The 17,567-nt window shown below is 51.4% G+C and overlaps 1 protein-coding gene across 1 annotated transcript; it reads right to left on the bottom strand.

Annotated features, from left to right (window-relative positions):
- Nucleotides 1–1,016: 1,016 nt before the first annotated feature.
- MAP2K6 (mitogen-activated protein kinase kinase 6) lies at nucleotides 1,017–17,348 on the bottom strand. The gene is made up of 11 exons (XM_062506171.1): nucleotides 17,287–17,348; nucleotides 16,386–16,434; nucleotides 15,065–15,178; nucleotides 13,043–13,162; nucleotides 12,193–12,309; nucleotides 11,701–11,752; nucleotides 8,488–8,615; nucleotides 7,760–7,837; nucleotides 6,634–6,773; nucleotides 4,221–4,266; nucleotides 1,017–1,094 (listed from the first exon to the last, which is right to left on the bottom strand). Exons 3-11 carry the CDS (start codon nucleotides 15,101–15,103, stop codon nucleotides 1,017–1,019), a joined length of 798 nt encoding a protein of 265 aa, XP_062362155.1. The 5' UTR covers nucleotides 15,104–15,178; nucleotides 16,386–16,434; nucleotides 17,287–17,348.
- Nucleotides 17,349–17,567: the final 219 nt, after the last annotated feature.

The following is a 17,567-nucleotide window of genomic DNA, read 5'->3' as shown; positions in this document are numbered from 1 at the left end:
GTGTCACGCTGTGGCCCTGTCTCATCCCGAGAAGGAGAGAGGAACTCCCCTAGAGCCCAAAGCAGCTCATCCCCAGCCCAAGGGAGCCTCGGGCACTGCAACGCTGCTGGGCAGGAGGGCACTGGCCAGGGCAGCCTCCTCTTCCTCGTGCGACTTCTCTGACAACCTCCTTCCTTCCCTCTGGGCCTTTTGTCCCAGCAATTCCCAGAGCTTCCAGCCCACCTTCTCCAGCAGAGCAGGGTGGTGGGACAGGGCTGGCCCAGCTGGAGGCTGCACTTGGGGTGAGGTGTCCAGACAAGAGGTGACCACAGGGGACACCAGGGCCTTCCTCCCTGACCCAGCTCGAGCAGCTGAGCTGCAAGTCTTGCTTATCAATTCCTTTAATGATGCACATTAAATATATTCCACAACAGAGACACTCCTCCTCTCTCCTCTCCTAGACACCCTTCCCCCAGCAAAGCCCTGCAAGTGCTGCTTGCTGTGGCCTCATTTTGCATCATCACCATCATCATCATCATCACCACGCACTCATCCTCATATAAAACAGAAATCTATTCCATCAAGCACTTAACATAAATATTAAAATAATGGAAGGGACAAAATATAAATCTACATACAACTTCATGACTACCATAGCACCTATTACCATGACAAAGCAAATTCTGGTTCAAGGGAAGGGAAGGGGGATGAGGAGCAAGTTAGGAAGAGGAACTTCGACTGTCATTAAATATGTAAATCACTCTTTCAAAAAAGATTTTTTTTTTGTTGCTTTGCTTTTGTTTTAAGGTTACCAACCTTATTAAAATTCATTCCACTAACCAGCTCGTTCTATGTCACTATGGATACCAAAGAACCCTTTAAAAAAACTCGGGCGAGGAGGGGGTTTCTCAGAGTAAAAACAAAACAAAACAAAACACGGCGACTTTCTGTTGGTGCTTCCGTGACAAGTCCTGCCACGCGCCCCTCCCCTGCACCCACCAGTCCACAGAAGGGCAATTCTTTTACAAGTCCTGCTTTCAGTCTCCCAGGATGAGCTTGACAAAAGAGGCGACGTCTGTCTCTTTGGATTCGTGCAGGGTGAAGAAAGGATGTTGCTGGGAAAGCAAAGAGAGAAAAAACAGCTAAGTTTATTATTCACCACACTGAGCAAAAAGCTTTTCAGACAATCCTCTAGACAGTGAAGGACGTTTCCTCCTTAGCATCAGAATATTGGGTTTTTACAGCTGAGGGAAGTCGGGGCTGCTCCACGAAACTGTGGTGCCCTCCTGGATTCCCCCTAAACCCTGTCCTGGCTGGGAGGGCTGAGCTGGGCAGCTCTGGAGGCAAGGGGAAGGCTCAGAAAACCCTCTCCATCTGCCCCAGAACACCCCCAGACCATGGACACCCATCCCACACGCTCCAGCTGGAGCAGGGAAAGCCTTGCTGGCTGCAGTGTTTTCCCTCAGCTTTATCTGTGTATTTACCCTCTGGTGACTCCCGAGTCTCATTTCTTCCCTGAACTGCCCCTCCTCGCAGCAGGAGTGGCTCCTTCACCACACAGGAAAGCCATCCCAACTGGAAAACCATCCCTACTTGTGTGTTTAACCACTTCATCCTGACCGACATGGGGAGACAGAAAACCCTGCCAGAAAACCCTGCTGACATTTCAGCACCAGGGGAAAAACACAGGCAAGAAGAAAAAAACACAACCAAACCCCCAGACAGCAACAAAAGCTCCTCTCCACCAGGACCAGCAATTCAGTTTGGTTGGTTCAGCAACATGCCAAACTGAGATCCCACCTGAAAACCCCCAAAACCTGTTTGGCACCCACTGTTCTGGCAGATAATCGGATTTATTTGTATGGAGGGTGTCAGAGAGAACCAAAAGGCAGCCAGGGCCCTGCAGGGCTCACAGTGATCTCTGCTCTGCACAAAGGGTTTGATTCAAACAAGGGTTTGATTTCCAACCCCCTCACTTCAAGTCAGATTTTTAAAGACAATTTGGGGTTTCCAGGGTTCTTCCAAGCTGCCCCTCACCTCAATCTCTGAGCAATGGCTGTTTCAAGGATCTTTAACGGCAGTGGCCAAGTGGAGGGAGAAGAAGAGCAGAGAAAAGAGATTTTTCAAGGTGGTCTCGAGTGGAAAGTCACCCAGGGAATAAGACAAGGCAGCTCTGAGCGTCTGGGAAGCGATCCAAAGGCACACCAGTAAGGAAGAGGAAGCACAATTATGTGGGAAACAGGGCTGGAATGGGTTGAGGCAAAGATCCAGGCAAAACTGAAGGTCTCCCCAGGTCAGACAGTCACAGCAATTGAAGTGTCCTGGATAACTCTGAGGTGACCCCGGTGTCCCGTTACTGTCCCTGCTTTCACATCCCACTGAAGTGACACCCAAAGCACAGCCACCACAGCCTGCAAGTACCCAAAAATGTGCCAGGGGTGGCAGCAATGCCCTCCAGCCCTGTGCCCCAGGGAAGCCAAGCCCTCTGCAAGGCCTGAGCTGGCACAGAGCCCCGTGCCAGGCAGGATGTGCAGACCACTGCTCCTGCAGCAGTCTCACGCTCCACTTCACCTGGAGAAGTGGGTTTTTAAATGAAATTAAGCACCCCTATCAGCTTTCCTGATGTTCAAGATAGCACAGAGTCATATTTTCCATGAGAAACCTCAATTCCACAGGAAAGCAAGGGAGCAGTCTTGGTCTAAATGACAAGTCCAATCCAGCACCACAAGTTAATGTCATAAGAGAGAGGAAAAAACCCCAACAAAACAGCAACGCTCAACCACAGGACCTCACAACATCCAAGTCAGCCATAAAATACCACAGCATTGAGATACTCTGCAGGGGTGATCCAAGAACCTAATTCAATAGAAATGCACTCCCTTGCCAATGGGTATTAATGCTGCAGCAGATGGAGCTGCTTCACTGAACCTTTTCTGATAAAAGGCCATTTGGCAAAGTTCAGAAATTTGCTTAAAATATACAGATGGATTTATTCAATAATATACCCCGCCCCCCAAAAAAAAAAGTTTTTTAAAAAAGCCATAAATCTCAGGCCTCCCTTTGTTTGAAACCAGTCTAGGGGCAAACTGTGTCAATCAAATCTATTTATAATCTAATTGCACTAAAGGGCCCAGCACCAAATGTCATGGGAATTATTCACTGCTTACAACTCAGGGTCATGGATTTCCAGCATGACTTGCAGGTAAAAATCACCTAAAACCTGGCACCTTCTCACCTGTGAGCAAAAGGTGTAAGGTGGTGATGGGTCTGAGCCCCTGGTGGCAGAATGTATATCCCAAAAATTGTGGGGTAGGGAATACCAGAGCCTAAAGAAATTCTGCAGCAGTTTCCACCCTTAATCCAGGTGATCTCAACACTGAGACTGGACAGGGGTGGGGATGCAGAGTCAAGATTTTCAGAAATAACTAACACCACCTTCCTACCTTAAGAAAGCTGTAAATCGTGTGAGAGTAAAAAAGGATTAAATGTGTGCAGGAGTGAAACACCAGCTTCCCGAGCTCTGCTGCTTTTTGACTGCTTTTAGCAGCACCAGGAGCAATATCAGAAAGTCAGGAGAGAGAGAGGGGCCACGAAGCTGTAGAGCCCAAGCAGAAAAATCTGTTCTTGCCAGAGGCAGCCCAGAGCTCTGGCTGGGCACAGAGCAGTGCCCTGCACTTCCCCTGTCACCAACCTTTACTGGCATTTTCCTCCCTAGCTATTCCTCAGTTATCCCTTCCAGTAAACAGACCCTAGGCAGCAGATGAAATTCAATAACTGGAATTATTAGTGGCTGTCCCCAACACCCAGGAATTGCTCTGTCCAAAAATCTTCTTCTCCAAGGCACCAGGGCAGCAAAGCCCAGTTGGCCACTGAGCTCCTGCAGCTCTTGTGGAGAATCTGTGGCACACTGAGGTGTTTGAATTGATCTCACAAACCCCAGAGGAGGATTTGAACCTCACTAACTGATTCTTCACAGCCTCATTCTTGTCCATTACCTGCTTCAACATGTATTTTCTCCCTTGATCTGACTGGAAAAACACCTGGCTGAGATTTCAAAGAGCATCTCTGATTTGCAGCCACCCTCCCAGGACTCTGAAGTGTCACAATTCTCCCATGTGGTGTGGAAAAAAAAAGAGATGCAAAGCACCCCAAAACACCATCACTGTTGGAATCTCTGCCTTCAGCACCTCAGTGTGACCCATTTCAGCTCTGAAGACACTGCTTGATGCAGCCACACTCACCATAAGCTCTGGGTATGTTGGCCGTTCTTTGGAATTCTTCTTCAAGCTTTAATCGGGGGGAAAAAAAAAACAAACAAAAAATCAGAATTTACATTTTGCCTGCAGTTTAAATAAAAGGCCATAAGATTATACCATGACAAAAGTAAGGTTTAAAGACTCTGCAGAGTAACCTCAGCTACTCATCCAAGCTGAGAAAACAATTTGGGCTTTGAGGACAGCGACAGCAAACAGTGCTGGAGCAGGAGCTCAAGGTGCACCAAGAGATCTGGAGCCACCAAAAACACCACTTAAAACCCTGCCTCTTGCTGGGGGCCAGGTACAACTGGGAGTTTGAGTGCTCTCAGTGACTCAGGGAGTGGATTGAGCATCCAAGCTGTGCCTGGGAGCAGTGACTGAGTGGCTCCAGAGCACGTGTACAACTGTTTGTTTATCACCGTGCTGTTATCAGCGGGGACGCTTCCATGGGACATCCTTTTTTTCTCCTCTCCTACAACAGATGGCCCTGGAGGGTTGTAGCTGGAAGTTATTTTGGTTTCCCTCCAGCAGAAAATAGCTTTTAAAAGACAGGACGTAATCTCTACTCACTTCCTGGCAGTGTATTTAGGGGAAAGACACTTGGAGCAACTTGAAAAGATCTTCACACACGTACGCGGCGGTGGCTGGGAAAAGGTGTCACACTGAGCAAAACAAAAGTGAGAACCTCTGCTGGGATTTGCTGGGGCCCAGAGGAAGCAGAGGACACACACTGAATAGATATTTCCTGCTTGCTGTGTGTAGAGGGCTCGTGTTCAGTGTCATGTTGTGAATGAACAGAGGAACACAGGCTCCATACGTGCCAGTATAACTGGCCTGAAGGTATGGGATGTGTCACATCCTCCCAGCTCAGGAGCAGCCCCAGACAAGATGACAAGGTGAATTTGAAGGTTAGCTGTGTCCAGATTTGGTGTCATTCTCTTAATTTAGACCTTCTACAAAACTAATTCATCCCCAGGTTACTAATAGCAGGAAATCTGGTGGCAAGTTACTGAAATCAATGTAAATTTTCAGGAATGAAGAGTTATATTGGGATCTGATCCTGAGTCAGATATCCCAGGAATCTTCCTGCAGTGCCTATAGGTGATCAGACTTCACTGCCCCAGGCAGCAGATGGATAAACACAGTCCTAAGTCAGGCTCAATACAGAGTGGCTGTGGCCTGGTTTGGTGTCAGAAGGAATTCCCAGACCCCAGTAACACAAAACTGGCGCGCAAAATTCACCATTCCAAGTCCTTTGCACAAAACTGGTGCAAAGTTCACCATTCCAAGACCATGCCACTCTGCTGGCAGCGAGGGACCTTCGGTGACCCTGCAGGACAGGATTTGCAAAGGCAGGAATCACCACGTGCTCCTCAAACTGGCTGTGGATGTAACTCCTAAAGCAGCCACAGCCTGAGCTGCAAGACACAGGGCTTGGAAGAGCAAATCCCTCCCAGAGGAACAGCCTGCCTGGCACAAGCAGGCAGCTGGGACACAGCAGAGCCAGCAGCACTGTTTGCAGCAACAGCAGCTGCTCCAAAACCTCCGTGTGGGCCTTGCAAGAACGGCGGGCATCTTGTGAGAGGGTTTTTCCAAGGCAGCTCCCACCTCTCCCAAACCCAGTGGGCATGGCAGGTATTCCCCAGCATGGGCCAGGAGCCGAGCAGCTGGGCCAGGGGAACATGAAAACATGTTTCAACAAGACTCTGAAGAATCTAAACATGGGTACTGAGAGTGCCCAGGCAGGAGCAGCTGATAATCCCCTTCCTGGGTCACGGGAGAGTGCTGGCAGCTTGGGAACAGTCTCACATTTCTCTCTTTGTGGATTTGCTGTCCTTTGTGGCCAGCAGGCAGAGCCAGTGGCCACCTGCCAACTTGGCAGGCAGGTGGGTGGCACTGGAAAATCCAGCCCTGCTGCAGGAGGGAGCTCCTGCCAAAGGGCAGGCTGAGCTCAGGGGCTGCCTCTGCTCCAGCCCTTTTCCTACAGCACAGCCAAATGCTCCTGCTGCTTCCAGCCCCCAGGCCCCGGGAGAGGGAAAGACACTGGCCAGAGGGAGCCACCATGGGGTAAAATCTACCTTCAGAGCCATGTCCCCCAAGAGAAGATGCAGCCATTCCATTCCCAGGCTCAGGGACACGAGCTGCCTGGCTGCACCTGCTCACAGCACCCCTGTGCTGCTGGCATGGGGACAAGCAGGGCGAGCAGCCCCCTAAACCCTGTGTGTGCCCTCAAAGCAGCCCAGCCTGCTCCTCTGACAGACCCACAGCTGCCACCAGCACTGCTGTGTGCCTGCAGGGTGCCAGGCACAGCGCTCAGCCAGGGCACACAGGGAACGTTCTGCCCAAAACTGGGGGCTGAGGGCTGCCTGCGGAGACAGGACAAGAGGGGACTTGTTACCATTGCGAGGTAAAATCGACGAACTCCGCTGAGAATTTCTCTGCTGGGAGCTGCGGCGATGGCTCCTCCACCACCTGCTTGAGCTGCTGGAAGGGCGTCCCCCAGGAGTCGTAGGGAAAGCGCAGGATGGCCAGCTCGATCTGGGGACAGAGCCCGTGCCTCAGGACTGGGGCTGGACACCCCCAGCCCGCCCACCCCACGGGTTTGGGACCGCTGTGTGCCCACCCAGGGGTGTGTTTGTGTGGGCTCCACACACATGGGGCTGCTCAGCCTGGAGACGGGAGCATTGCAAAGGGATCTCAGAGTCCCTTGTAGTACCTAAGGAGAGTTTCCAGGAAGGAGGGAGAGTGAGTTTTTACATGGGCAAACACTGATAAAACAAGGCGGGTTGGTTTTGAACTAAAAGGGGACAGATATAGGTTAGATATTAGGAAGGAACTCTCCCCTGTGAGGGTGCTGAGGCACGGGGTGCCCAGAGCAGCTGTGGCTGCCCCTGGATCCCTGGCAGTGTCACAGGCCAGGATGGACACTGGGGCTTGGATGCACCCTGGGACAGTGGAAGGTGGGGTGTAATGAGATGTTCTGTTAGGCTCCTTCCAACCCAAACCATTCTGGGATCCTATGATTTCCTCACCCCAGCTGGCCACAACACATTGCTTATCCTCCCCCGGCAAACAGGAGAGGCTGGAGCAGACCCGGGCAGCTCCAGGTGCAGTGCCCTGTCCCCCACGTCACACATCTCCCGGGAAAGGCTGGGATTAAAACCTTGCACGGGGGAACTGCGCTGGGAAACCACTTCGGGAGCAGATGGATTCCCCAAAACACTGCGTGGGAGCCACCCCCGTCCCCGCTCTCCCAAAGGGGGAAGATTGCCGAGTGCTGCGAGGAGTTTTGTGCGGGGAGTCCAAGCTGCTCCATCTCCCGTGCCTTAGCCCATGCTGCCATCTCCCGGCAGCCGCTGCCTCCACATCCCAGCGGCTCCATCCTCCTTCCCCCCAACCCTGGGGCACACTGCTGAGCTCTCCCCGCTCCCACCCCGCGCCACCAGTATCACTGTGGGGAGGGAAATGAATCCGTGAGCCACACGGAGCCCTCCTGGCCCCTGGCAGCCCCCAGGTGACCGTACCATGGTGATCCCCAGGCTCCAGATGTCGGATTTGACGCTGTATCCCTTCTGGTTCAGCTCCGGGTTAATTCTCTCAGGCTGCCAACAGAGACAAAGGTGGCTGAGGAGCAGGGACGGCCCAGAGCCCTGCCCAGAGCCCTGCCCAGAGCCAGGGTGGGTCTCTCAGGGTGGCAGCCCAGCACCCCTTAGCCCACACCACCACCTCGTTCTCCTGGCTGTGCTGGCCCCAGCTGGCTCCCCATCCTCACCAGTAAGGGCAGGCAGTGAAACGGGGCACCTGCACCAGGGGCTGGGCTGGTGGAGCTGACCTGGCACAGCTGGCACAAAGCTGGCAAGCCTCAGTTCTCCAGGACTGTTTTCACCCTGTTCAAGTGCTCCACTAAGGGTGAACCCTGCACAGCAGCTCCCAGGAGCAGCCCAAGGCACCCAATCCCTGGGGGCTGTTTTTCCTCCCCACGCTAAGCACTGCTGTCCCCAAGGGGGGCAAATGGCAAACAGGCAAAGGGGGAAACAACTCCAGAGCCCTCCCCAAGGTCACAGGCAGGAGAGAAGGCAGCAGGAAGATGTGATCTGAGCCATGAGACCTGCCTCCCCTCCCAAGGGGATTGTGTCCCTTAACTTCAGGGCTGCACCTTCCCAAATGAATGCCCAGGACAGATGCCGGGGGCTGATCCTTCCCCCAGGGCTCATGTTCCTTTGGCTGCTCCCCACGCAGCTTCTCAACTTACAGCCATGTAGGGTTTGCATCCTGCATCCATGGTTTTAGCAACAGAGTCAACGAGGTAACCGCTAATCCCAAAATCGCACATTTTCACCTGCCCCTGCGTATTGATCAACACGTTAGAGGGCTTTACATCTGCAAGAAGGAACACAGACCACAGTCACTGTCACTTGTGGGCGGCTGGGCCAAGCCACAAGCAGCCACAGAGGGTCCTATCAGCAGAGGGCAGCCAAGGAGCCCAGCGGAGCTCCAGGAGTGCCAAAATCTCGCTGGGTGCGTTCAATTGACAGCCCCGAGGGCCTGTCCTGTGTCCTGCCAGTGCCCCTCACTCACACCCTGCCCTCTCTGATCTAGACCAGCAGGAAGCAACTCTGCACATCCCCATGAGAGGAATGAGGGATTTGTCTTTACAAACAAGCTGTGGGTCTGCTGGTAGATAAAAGCAGCACTGAGAGATTAACGAAACAATGGGATGGATTCCACTGATTGATGAATGGGAAGAAAAAGATATTTGCCTTTACAAACTAACAGCAGGTTTGCTGATAAATGAAATTGGATATTGAAAGATGAAAGAAGCAATGGGGGAAAACCATGAATTCCATAAGAATTAAAAATTAAAAGGAAGGGTTATACATCAGAGGGGAATCTCAGGTATCAGGTGTTCCTGGAAGTCTGTGCCTCTCAAGTACCTCAGCCCATGGGGAAAAGGAGAGGGAAATGTGGCTGGGAAAATAGGATAAAAAGAGAGACTGTGGCCTCAAAAATTTGAGAGATCCCAGGGGAATGCTCCACGACCTCTCCCTTTATTCAAATAAAGTAAAAAGACTCCTCTGTCTCCTTTCTGGACATAAACCTCTGCTGTTTGTGCTTCCATTTTCCTGACACCCATCACATCCCACAGCCCAGGGAGTGGTCACAGGGAGCGGACAGGGAGAAGCTCTGCAGGGCTGGGGATGATCCCATGGGATTTCTGCAAAGCTCTGCCAAGGCCCCGTGGGTCTGAGATCATGCCAGCAAAAGGAAAAACCCATGGGGGAAGGATGTGGGGCAGGAAAGGGTGAAAGAGCTGCAGGGGAAGGAAAGAGCAGTAAACTGAGACAAGGATCAAAGGTTCAGACACAGCCTCTGATTTTAAGGATACTGTGTTGGTTTTGTATTAATTGAGTTTTGGTGAGGAGGGAATGAGTCTAGCCAAGGAAGTCATGTTCTTAGAGGAGCTGCTAACAGCTTCCTTTGTGCCTAACAAAACTAACTGTTGGCTGGCTTTAAAAACAAGAATGCTAATAAACTAATGCAAGAGATGGGCATGCTTCATGTCCATCCCTAGGTCCATCTTTATTACATGCTAATAAGCTAATGAAAGAGATGGACTTCACAATTGCATATTTCCAAGTGGCTGCTATTTGTAGAAATTAAAAGCCACAAAAGAATTATTTTCTTATAAAAAAAAAGTCTCCACAGCATAACAGAAGAAACTCCTCTCCCTAAGTCAACTAAAGAAAGACTGTTCTAAAAGTAATAAACTGACTAAATTGTTTCCACTCCTTATCAGTGAAAAAGAAAAAAGGATCTAGGAAAGAGGAAAAGTGTTCTAAAAGCTTTATTATAATTCTTATTGCTCTTTTTAGCTCTGTTAATAAGGGTTTCCTTTACACCCTTTAAAGTTCAAGCCTACTTTGCCTTCTTCCTAATCCTATCTCACAGCAAAAAAATGAACAAATAATTCTAATAAGTACACTAGCAATTTAGCCAACACTAAAATTCACCACATAAATTGGTACATTATAGTACTGAAAAATCTCAAATTAACGAACCAAAACCACTACAGATACAAAGCCCAACTGCAGCATGAGCAGCAGCAGGAGAGTGGTAGCTCCATACCCCACTGGAATCAGGCCAGAGTCTCATTTATCTGCTACAGCCAGATTTATCTCTTCCTATCATGGCTTTACAAATCCCTGGTGTGTTCATCAGGCTCGTGAGGGCAGCTACAACACCCAGGAGAACAGGAGATTAAAGCACCCAGAGATGCCAGGAATGACACCCAGGAGAGCACAGAGGTGTTCTCCTGCAGAGCAGGCAATTGTTCTGTGGGGTTAATCCCAAAAGGAATTTCAGCACAGCTGACCCTGCTCTCCCTGGGATGCTCCAAAGGGAGCAATCCTTTCCCTGCTGCCACCCAGAAATAACAGGTCACTTCCTGAAGATCCTCTGTCTCCACATGATAAAGAATTCAACAGAAGAGCTGGAACACTCTCTGAAGGGTGCCAGAAGCTGTGTTTGAGTCCTGCTCGTATTAGAACGGAGGGTTTACAGCTTGTTAACATCTGTTCCCTAATCAGCATTCTGCCATCAAAAGCCTCAGGTATCCAAAATCCTCACCCATCTGTTACTACACTGAAGTAAGACAATTTTCAGTGGAAATCAAACAGGTACACACAGAAACCCAGCGGCCAAGAAGGGCTTTCCACCTCCTGCAAGTGACACAGAAACTCAACCCCCAGCCAAAGGAAGAGTACAGCCAGTGCCACTGCCTGCTCCAGCTCAACTCTGCTGCTTCCCAGGCACTCACACACTCCAGGGAGGGCTCTTTCCTCCTCATGACAAACTGAAAATGACCCTTTAAAAATAAAGGTGTCAAGCAGCAACTGCAAATTTGTCTCTGAGTGTGTTCAGAGCAGTTTTGAGATGCTCCAGAGGGGAAAATGTCACAAGAGTTTAAGGAAAGGATTTGTGATTTCATTTGAGGCTGGTTTAGGTGTCAGACTGCTCTGCTGCACTGATGCTCAGGGAAGGTCCTGGAAGGGGTGAGGGTGGCTGGAGCAGTGCAGGAGGATGAGGCTGGCAGCGAGATCCCTCTCCCTGCACATCAGCACAGAGCCATGGAGCTGGGGACAAACCTGGGCAAAGCCTGCTCCCAAACTTTCCAAGGTCAGGGGGAAGAGCCTGGCTGAATTTCGCCCAGGAGATGAAGCAGACCATGGGTTCAGGGGGAAGCAACCCCAGGGAAACAGCCCTTCCCCTGCCAGCCCTTTCTCCCCCTCTTCAGGGACTAGTGGCAGATTTTAAGGAGCAAACATCAGCCATCTCCTCTGCCTGGGTTTTGCTACAAATCATGAGGTGCTGGGGACTATTTCTGCTGTCAAAGGCTCACTTTCTCTCGGGTATTTTGGGGGCCCTTGCCATGCTGAGAGCAGGGCAGTGTGTGCCTGGCACTCACCTCGGTGGATCACGGAGAGCTTACTGTGGAGATGTTCTAGTGCTTTTACAATCTGAAACGACAAACCCAGAGCCCATCAAAGCTGGCAGCACCACGAGGAGGAGGAAATGATAGCTGGCTTCACCCCCAGACCTGCCTGGAGGGCAGGAAAACCACATCCCCCACAAGTCCTGCACCCTGCCAGCAGCCTGAGGTGTTGGTGGGTACCCAGGGATCTTCCTGGGGGCTCCAGGGCCCTGATGGGAAAGGAAAGGAGCTGCAGGAGCCTCCCCACATCTCACACTGGGCCACCTCCCCATCATGTGGATGGATGGATGGGCACATTCATGGCCTCTAAATAACATCACCTCAGCCCAGCTGTGGGAATGGCCACACGGGCTGGACATGGACCAGCCTCTTCCTGGTGCACATACAGCAGGGAGCTTGGGTCAGGTAGGACTTGGCTTAGAGGAGAAACCCCTTTCCCTGCCCTCCTCACCCTGTGCTACTCACAGAGACTGCGATTTTCCCCAGGATGTCCTCAGGAATCGTCAGGCCTTTGTCAATGACATGTTTGTAGAATTTGTCCAGTGAGGTATCCATCAGCTCCATGCAAATCCACACATCTCCCTGGAGAGTAAAGCAAGCAGGTACCCAGATATTGGAACAAAGCATCTCTCTTCCCCCTTCCCTTCCCTTCCCTTCCCTTCCCTTCCCTTCCCTTCCCTTCCCTTCCCTTCCCTTCCCTTCCCTTCCCTTCCCTTCCCTTCCCTTCCCTTCCCTTCCCTTCCCTTCCCTTCCCTTCCCTTCCCTTCCCTTCCCTTCCCTTCCCTTCCCTTCCCTTCCCTTCCCTTCCCTTCCCTTCCCTTCCCTTCCCTTCCCTTCCCTTCCCTTCCCTTCCCTTCCCTTCCCTGTTTGGCCCTTCCCAGGTTTTTAAAACCCATTCAGCAAAGCTGTCCTGGGCTTTCTTTTCCCTGCTCTGGGATTCAGTGCTGTTCACATTCCCTACCATTTAGGGTGTACTTTTCCCAAAGCAGAGCCACGGTGATTTAGGAGCCCAGAAAATTATCAGGAACTGAGGCTCCCAATGCTCAGCCAGGAAATGTTCAGCTCTGCAGAGCTGTGCTTAAAGCTCTTCAATAAATCCTGCTTTTCAGAGCCTTCCACATGGATGAAACCAAGCCAGGGCAATTTTAACACTCTGGGAGCAGGCTGTGAGCTGGTGGCTGTCCCACACTCACAGCCACAGTGAGTGGCACATCCTTAGGCCAGGACTAAGCAAATCTCCATGTCCAGGTGGAAATTAAACCCCTGCCACTTGGAGGAAGTGCAGGAATGGGAATTCAGTCCCACAAAGCCTCACCTCTCGGAAGAGTGCCCCGTAAAAGGTGACAGTGAAGGGACAATCCACAGTCCTCATGGAGATATCCAGGTCCATCAGCAGCCTCTTCTGCTCCTGGCTGTTCACCGTGGCTCGGATCCGCTGCAAGACACAGCAGGTCGGGGGGGGGGGGCTGCCCCAGGGCCTTGGCACCACACCTGCACCCTTCCAGCACCCCTGGTGCCACCCCTTTGTCACCACCTTTGTCACAGGCACATCCCCAGCCCAGCACCCACGGCAGGAGCACCCAGGGGTCTCCTCACTACTGCTGCTTTTGCTCTTGCCTTCAAACACCACTCTTGATCCAACAGCCAGAAGAAAAAAGTGGCTTGGGAGAGGAGAAATGCTGCCTTAAGTTTGAGCTTTCCTATTTTGCAGACTGTGCCCTGCACTGGGACACAACTCTGAACTCCACAGCGAGTGTTCCAAGTTCTGCTCCCAGCTCAGGCACACAAAACAATCCTTTTCCAGCCCCACAACCGAGGACAGCGCTGCAGCTTCAGCCCAAAAAGTGCAAAGAGCAGAGAATTGAGGAGAGAATCTGGGAGGAGGGGACTGCAGAGCCTGGAGCTGGGCTTGGACAACGAACCCCAGGATGGGGATGGACCCAAACTGATCCAAGTGTGAGAACTCCGGACTCATCTTGGGTGGAGCCACGGCCGGGCTCTTGCACTGCCCGAGGTGAATCCTTGGAAGGATTTAATAAATCCCTGCTTTATTCCTTCAACTCTGCCCAGCCTCTGTCCTAGGTCAGCCTCTCTACAGGCACCAAAAAGGAGCAGGAAATCAAATTCCAGGCAGGTGGAAAGCTGGGACTTTTGGATCCAGAGGACTTGTGTTACATCAGCAGGTTCTGGGCACAAGAAAGGGCTCCAGCCCTGCACCAGAGCCCATGGGCTCCCCATGGCTGTGGAAAAGGGGCATTTCCCAGTCTCCCAGGAGGAGATATCCTCGATGTGAAATACCTGGAGACCCTTGGCTGCTAAACACCCCAACAGGGCAGACACAGCTCACACACATCTTCCAGGCTCCTTGGCCAAAGCACCTCGAGGTCAGTACATACAGAACTGAAGTGCTCAGCATCACAGAGAGCCTGAATGCTCCTGCCATGCCCAGCTGAGATCTTCCATCGCCCTCAGGGAGGTCTTTGGCAGTTTGGTGAACACCAAAGCAAACAAAAAGACCAAATGCAGAGCCCAGAGGGCCTGGGACCTGGCCCAGCCAGCACCCACAGCAAAGTCTACCCATAACTGAGGAGCCAAGAGCTTGCTCAGAGCTCCCAGATCTTTTACTCTGAAAGGAAGCTAAAATTCAGCCAAATTTCAGTCAAAATTCAGCCAAAAACTGGTCCTTCCCAAACTACAAATTTTCCCATGACCATTTCCCTAATCTCCAAATTTATGAGTCTAAGCTGCTGTTACGAAAACTTTGCCTGATAGCATCTACAGGCCTGCCATAAGTCAAGATCCCACTGCGGCCGGCAAAATGTGAAAATCCCAACAAAAACTTCCTGTTCCAAGCAGACTGAAAAAGTCCCAGATGAAGAAGAGTGTCTTGTGCAATTAGATTTATTCTTCTTTATAATTATGAAGTGAATCTGAGGAGCTACAGGAGGGAAAAAAATTTTTACGTGTGTGGAGTGTGCATAAATATAAATATGTGCGTGTTCTCCTCAAACGAGCAGCAAAGTTTAAAGGGAGAGGAGGGAAAGTGGCATAAAAAGTGATGGTATATTGAACAGCGGCATAAAAAATGATGGCATACTGAACCCTAGGCAAACAGGAATATTGTGGATAAAGGTGAACAACGTGACTGATGCCCTACAATGCTGGAGCATCCCACTTTTAAAACACCCCGATTTTCTTGGTTAAATAACCCAAATGTCCCTCGGGACCCGTGCGCAAAGAAGATTTCACGAGGAAAGCAGACCTCGGGAAAAGAACGAGGGGGATTCCACGTGTGCCCAGCACCCCAGCCAGGACAGGACCCCGAGGCTCACTGTACCTTCACTGCCATGATCTGCCCGCTGGGCATGTGCCGCATCTTCTCCACCACCCCGTACGCACCTCGTCCCAGCTCGGAGATGGGCTCCAGGTCATCGGCCTTCACCTCAAAGTTCTGGGGGACAGAAGCCGTCAGCGGCCCCTGGGGGTTTGTCCTGTGCCGTGCCCCCGGAGCACAGCCCTGCCTGGCACGGCCTCCCCCCTGCAGCCCCTGCCCAGCACCACCACAGCCATCACAGAGCTCTGACGGGACCTGGCCCCTGGGGCCCTGTCACAAAGTCATGGCGAAGGGTGGAAGGGACCACGCTGGTGCCACCTGCTCCATCCTCCCTGCCCAGGCTGTGGAAGGAGCATCCTGAGCAGGGCAGGCACAGCAGGACCACTCCTTCCATGGGATGCTCTGCCCGACAGCCACCCACACCCCAGTGCCATGGAATCACGGATCACAGGATCACAGAGCCCTCCGAGCTGGCATCACGGAACGGTTTGTGTGGGAGGGACCTTAAAGATCATCTAATTTCATTCTCCTGCCACGGCAGGGACACCTCCCACTGTCCCAGGCTGCTCCAAGCCCCAGTGTCCAACACGGCCTTGCACATTCCAGGGATGCAGGGGCAGCCACAGCTGCTCTGGGCACCCTGTGCCAGGGCCTGCCCACCCACACAGGGAAGAATTTCCTCCTGATGTCAATCAAACCCTACTCTTTTCCCTTTTGAATCTATTTTTTTTTCCATCCAGGTAGACTGGTTTCCATGCTGTCAGAAGGATTTGCTTTCAGGGCAGGAACATCTACCCTGAGTTCAGCTGACCTTTAATGTCAGCATATTCTGGGTGAAGGCTTTAAACCAGCAAAGGAACTGCAGAGCAGAGTAAAACAACTGTTAGCAACCCCCTTGCTTTATAATGATTATTTCCAGGGGATTAGCTGCACCTTAGTGCAGCAAGGAAGGAATTTCCATGGTGGAAAATATGAAGGGAGCCCACGTGTCATGGAAGGCAAAGGGTGAGTGCTGGGGGCACGTTCAGCAGGGCAGTGCCAACCAGCAGCTCCAGCTGGCCATGGAGCCAACCCTGGGGTCCCACTCACACAGCCCTGGCTGCAGGAGCACAAACACCTCGATATTTATGGCTGGATGTGGCTCACAAACCCCCAGAGCTCATCAGCTCCAGGGGTTGGATCTTCTCAGCTTTTATTCCTCCAGGAACTGCTTTCTGTTTCGGGTAAAATTGGCTGCATTATTTGTAATAGCTGGTATTTAATTATCTGCCCTTTTTTGGGGGGTGAAGTGAAGCAATCCCAGTCAGAGCTCTCTCAGTCTTACCTCCTCACCAATAGAGATGCAGGCTTTGGAGTCCAGATCTCTGGGTGGCCTGCACGAAAGAAAAAGGGAAAAAGTTTGAAATGTTCCCTAAAAAGATCAATTTTCCCTCAGTGAGTAAATCCAATCCCCAAGCCATCCCCTCACACCTTCAGGCCAGCAGCCCCTGCAGCCCTGAGCTTTGCAGGATCAACAGATCCATAAAGTCACCCAAAAAAGAGCTCAGGAAAAAAGTGACTGGAATTGGCATTTCTCACAGCCAGCCTGTCCCTGCAGGGACCCAGAGGGACTCACCCAATCTCTGCCAGCCTGTATGAAAAATGGATTAAATAGGCAGGAATACTAAACCTGCTATAAATCATCACCTCAGTCACACAGCACAGGCTAACAGGCTAAAAACACTCAATGCTCACAGAGGCAAAGAAAGCCAAGCAGGCTGGAGTTGCACAAAGGGCTTTAAAACAGAGGGATTCCTTTTGCAAGGCTCAGTAGCCAGGGAAAGGGGACAAGTTTTTATGCCTTGACCAAATAAATGCCTGTTACTCAAACTGGTGGCCAAAGTGTCACACCAGTGGAAACTGGGGGCCCATTCTGGTCTTTCTCTTTCCCTGCATCATTAAGCAGCACGTGAGACACAGCTGGGTGGAAGGTGATGGGCTGAGACCCCTGGGAAATGCAAGGGTTGTGAAATTATCACAGAATCCCAGAATGGTTTGGGTTGGAAGGGACCTTAAAGACAATTTTAATTCCACTCCTGGCATGGGCAGGGACCCCTTCCACTATCCCAGGGGGCTCAGAGCCACATCCAGCCTGGCCTTGGACACTGCCAGGCACCAGCCAAGGCTGGAAGGCAGCTGAGCTTCGTGGTTTGCTTTTCATTCTGCCTCAGTGATTGCAGACTTACGTGGAGCTTGTCTGTGGTTGCTCAAATGCTTCTTTAGGAATTTTCAGCCCAGGGTTTCTCTTCTTGCCTGCAAAACAAGAGGCAGAGTTAAAGAAGGGTGCTTTTTTTTGTTGTTGTTCTTGTTGCTGTTGTTGTGATTTGTTTGGGGTAAATTTGCACAACACAGCTTGTCTATATTCGTTGACCTTATTTAAAAGAAATGCCCAGCCAGACTGGTGGGGCAGACTCAGGGCACAGAGTTCAAACATAAAGTGCCTTTGTTCAGCAAGGTTTCATTTAAA

This window comes from Cinclus cinclus, chromosome 20 (assembly GCF_963662255.1).
Source record: "Cinclus cinclus chromosome 20, bCinCin1.1, whole genome shotgun sequence".
Lineage (NCBI taxonomy): Eukaryota > Metazoa > Chordata > Aves > Passeriformes > Cinclidae > Cinclus > Cinclus cinclus.
The sequence above is the reverse complement of the archived record's forward strand: the minus strand, read 5'-3'. Positions and strand labels throughout refer to the sequence as shown.

Excerpts from the sequence above, each read along its gene's own strand:
- MAP2K6 (XM_062506171.1), bottom strand. The coding sequence starts at position 15,103 with ATGCGGCACATGCCCAGCGGGCAGATCATGGCAGTGAAG. Across the intron at positions 12,310-13,042 it reads ACGGGGCACTCTTCCGAGAG|GGAGATGTGTGGATTTGCAT; the intron begins GTGAGGCTTTGT and ends TTTACTCTCCAG. Across the intron at positions 6,774-7,759 it reads GGAGCCTGGGGATCACCATG|ATCGAGCTGGCCATCCTGCG; the intron begins GTACGGTCACCT and ends CTCTGTCCCCAG.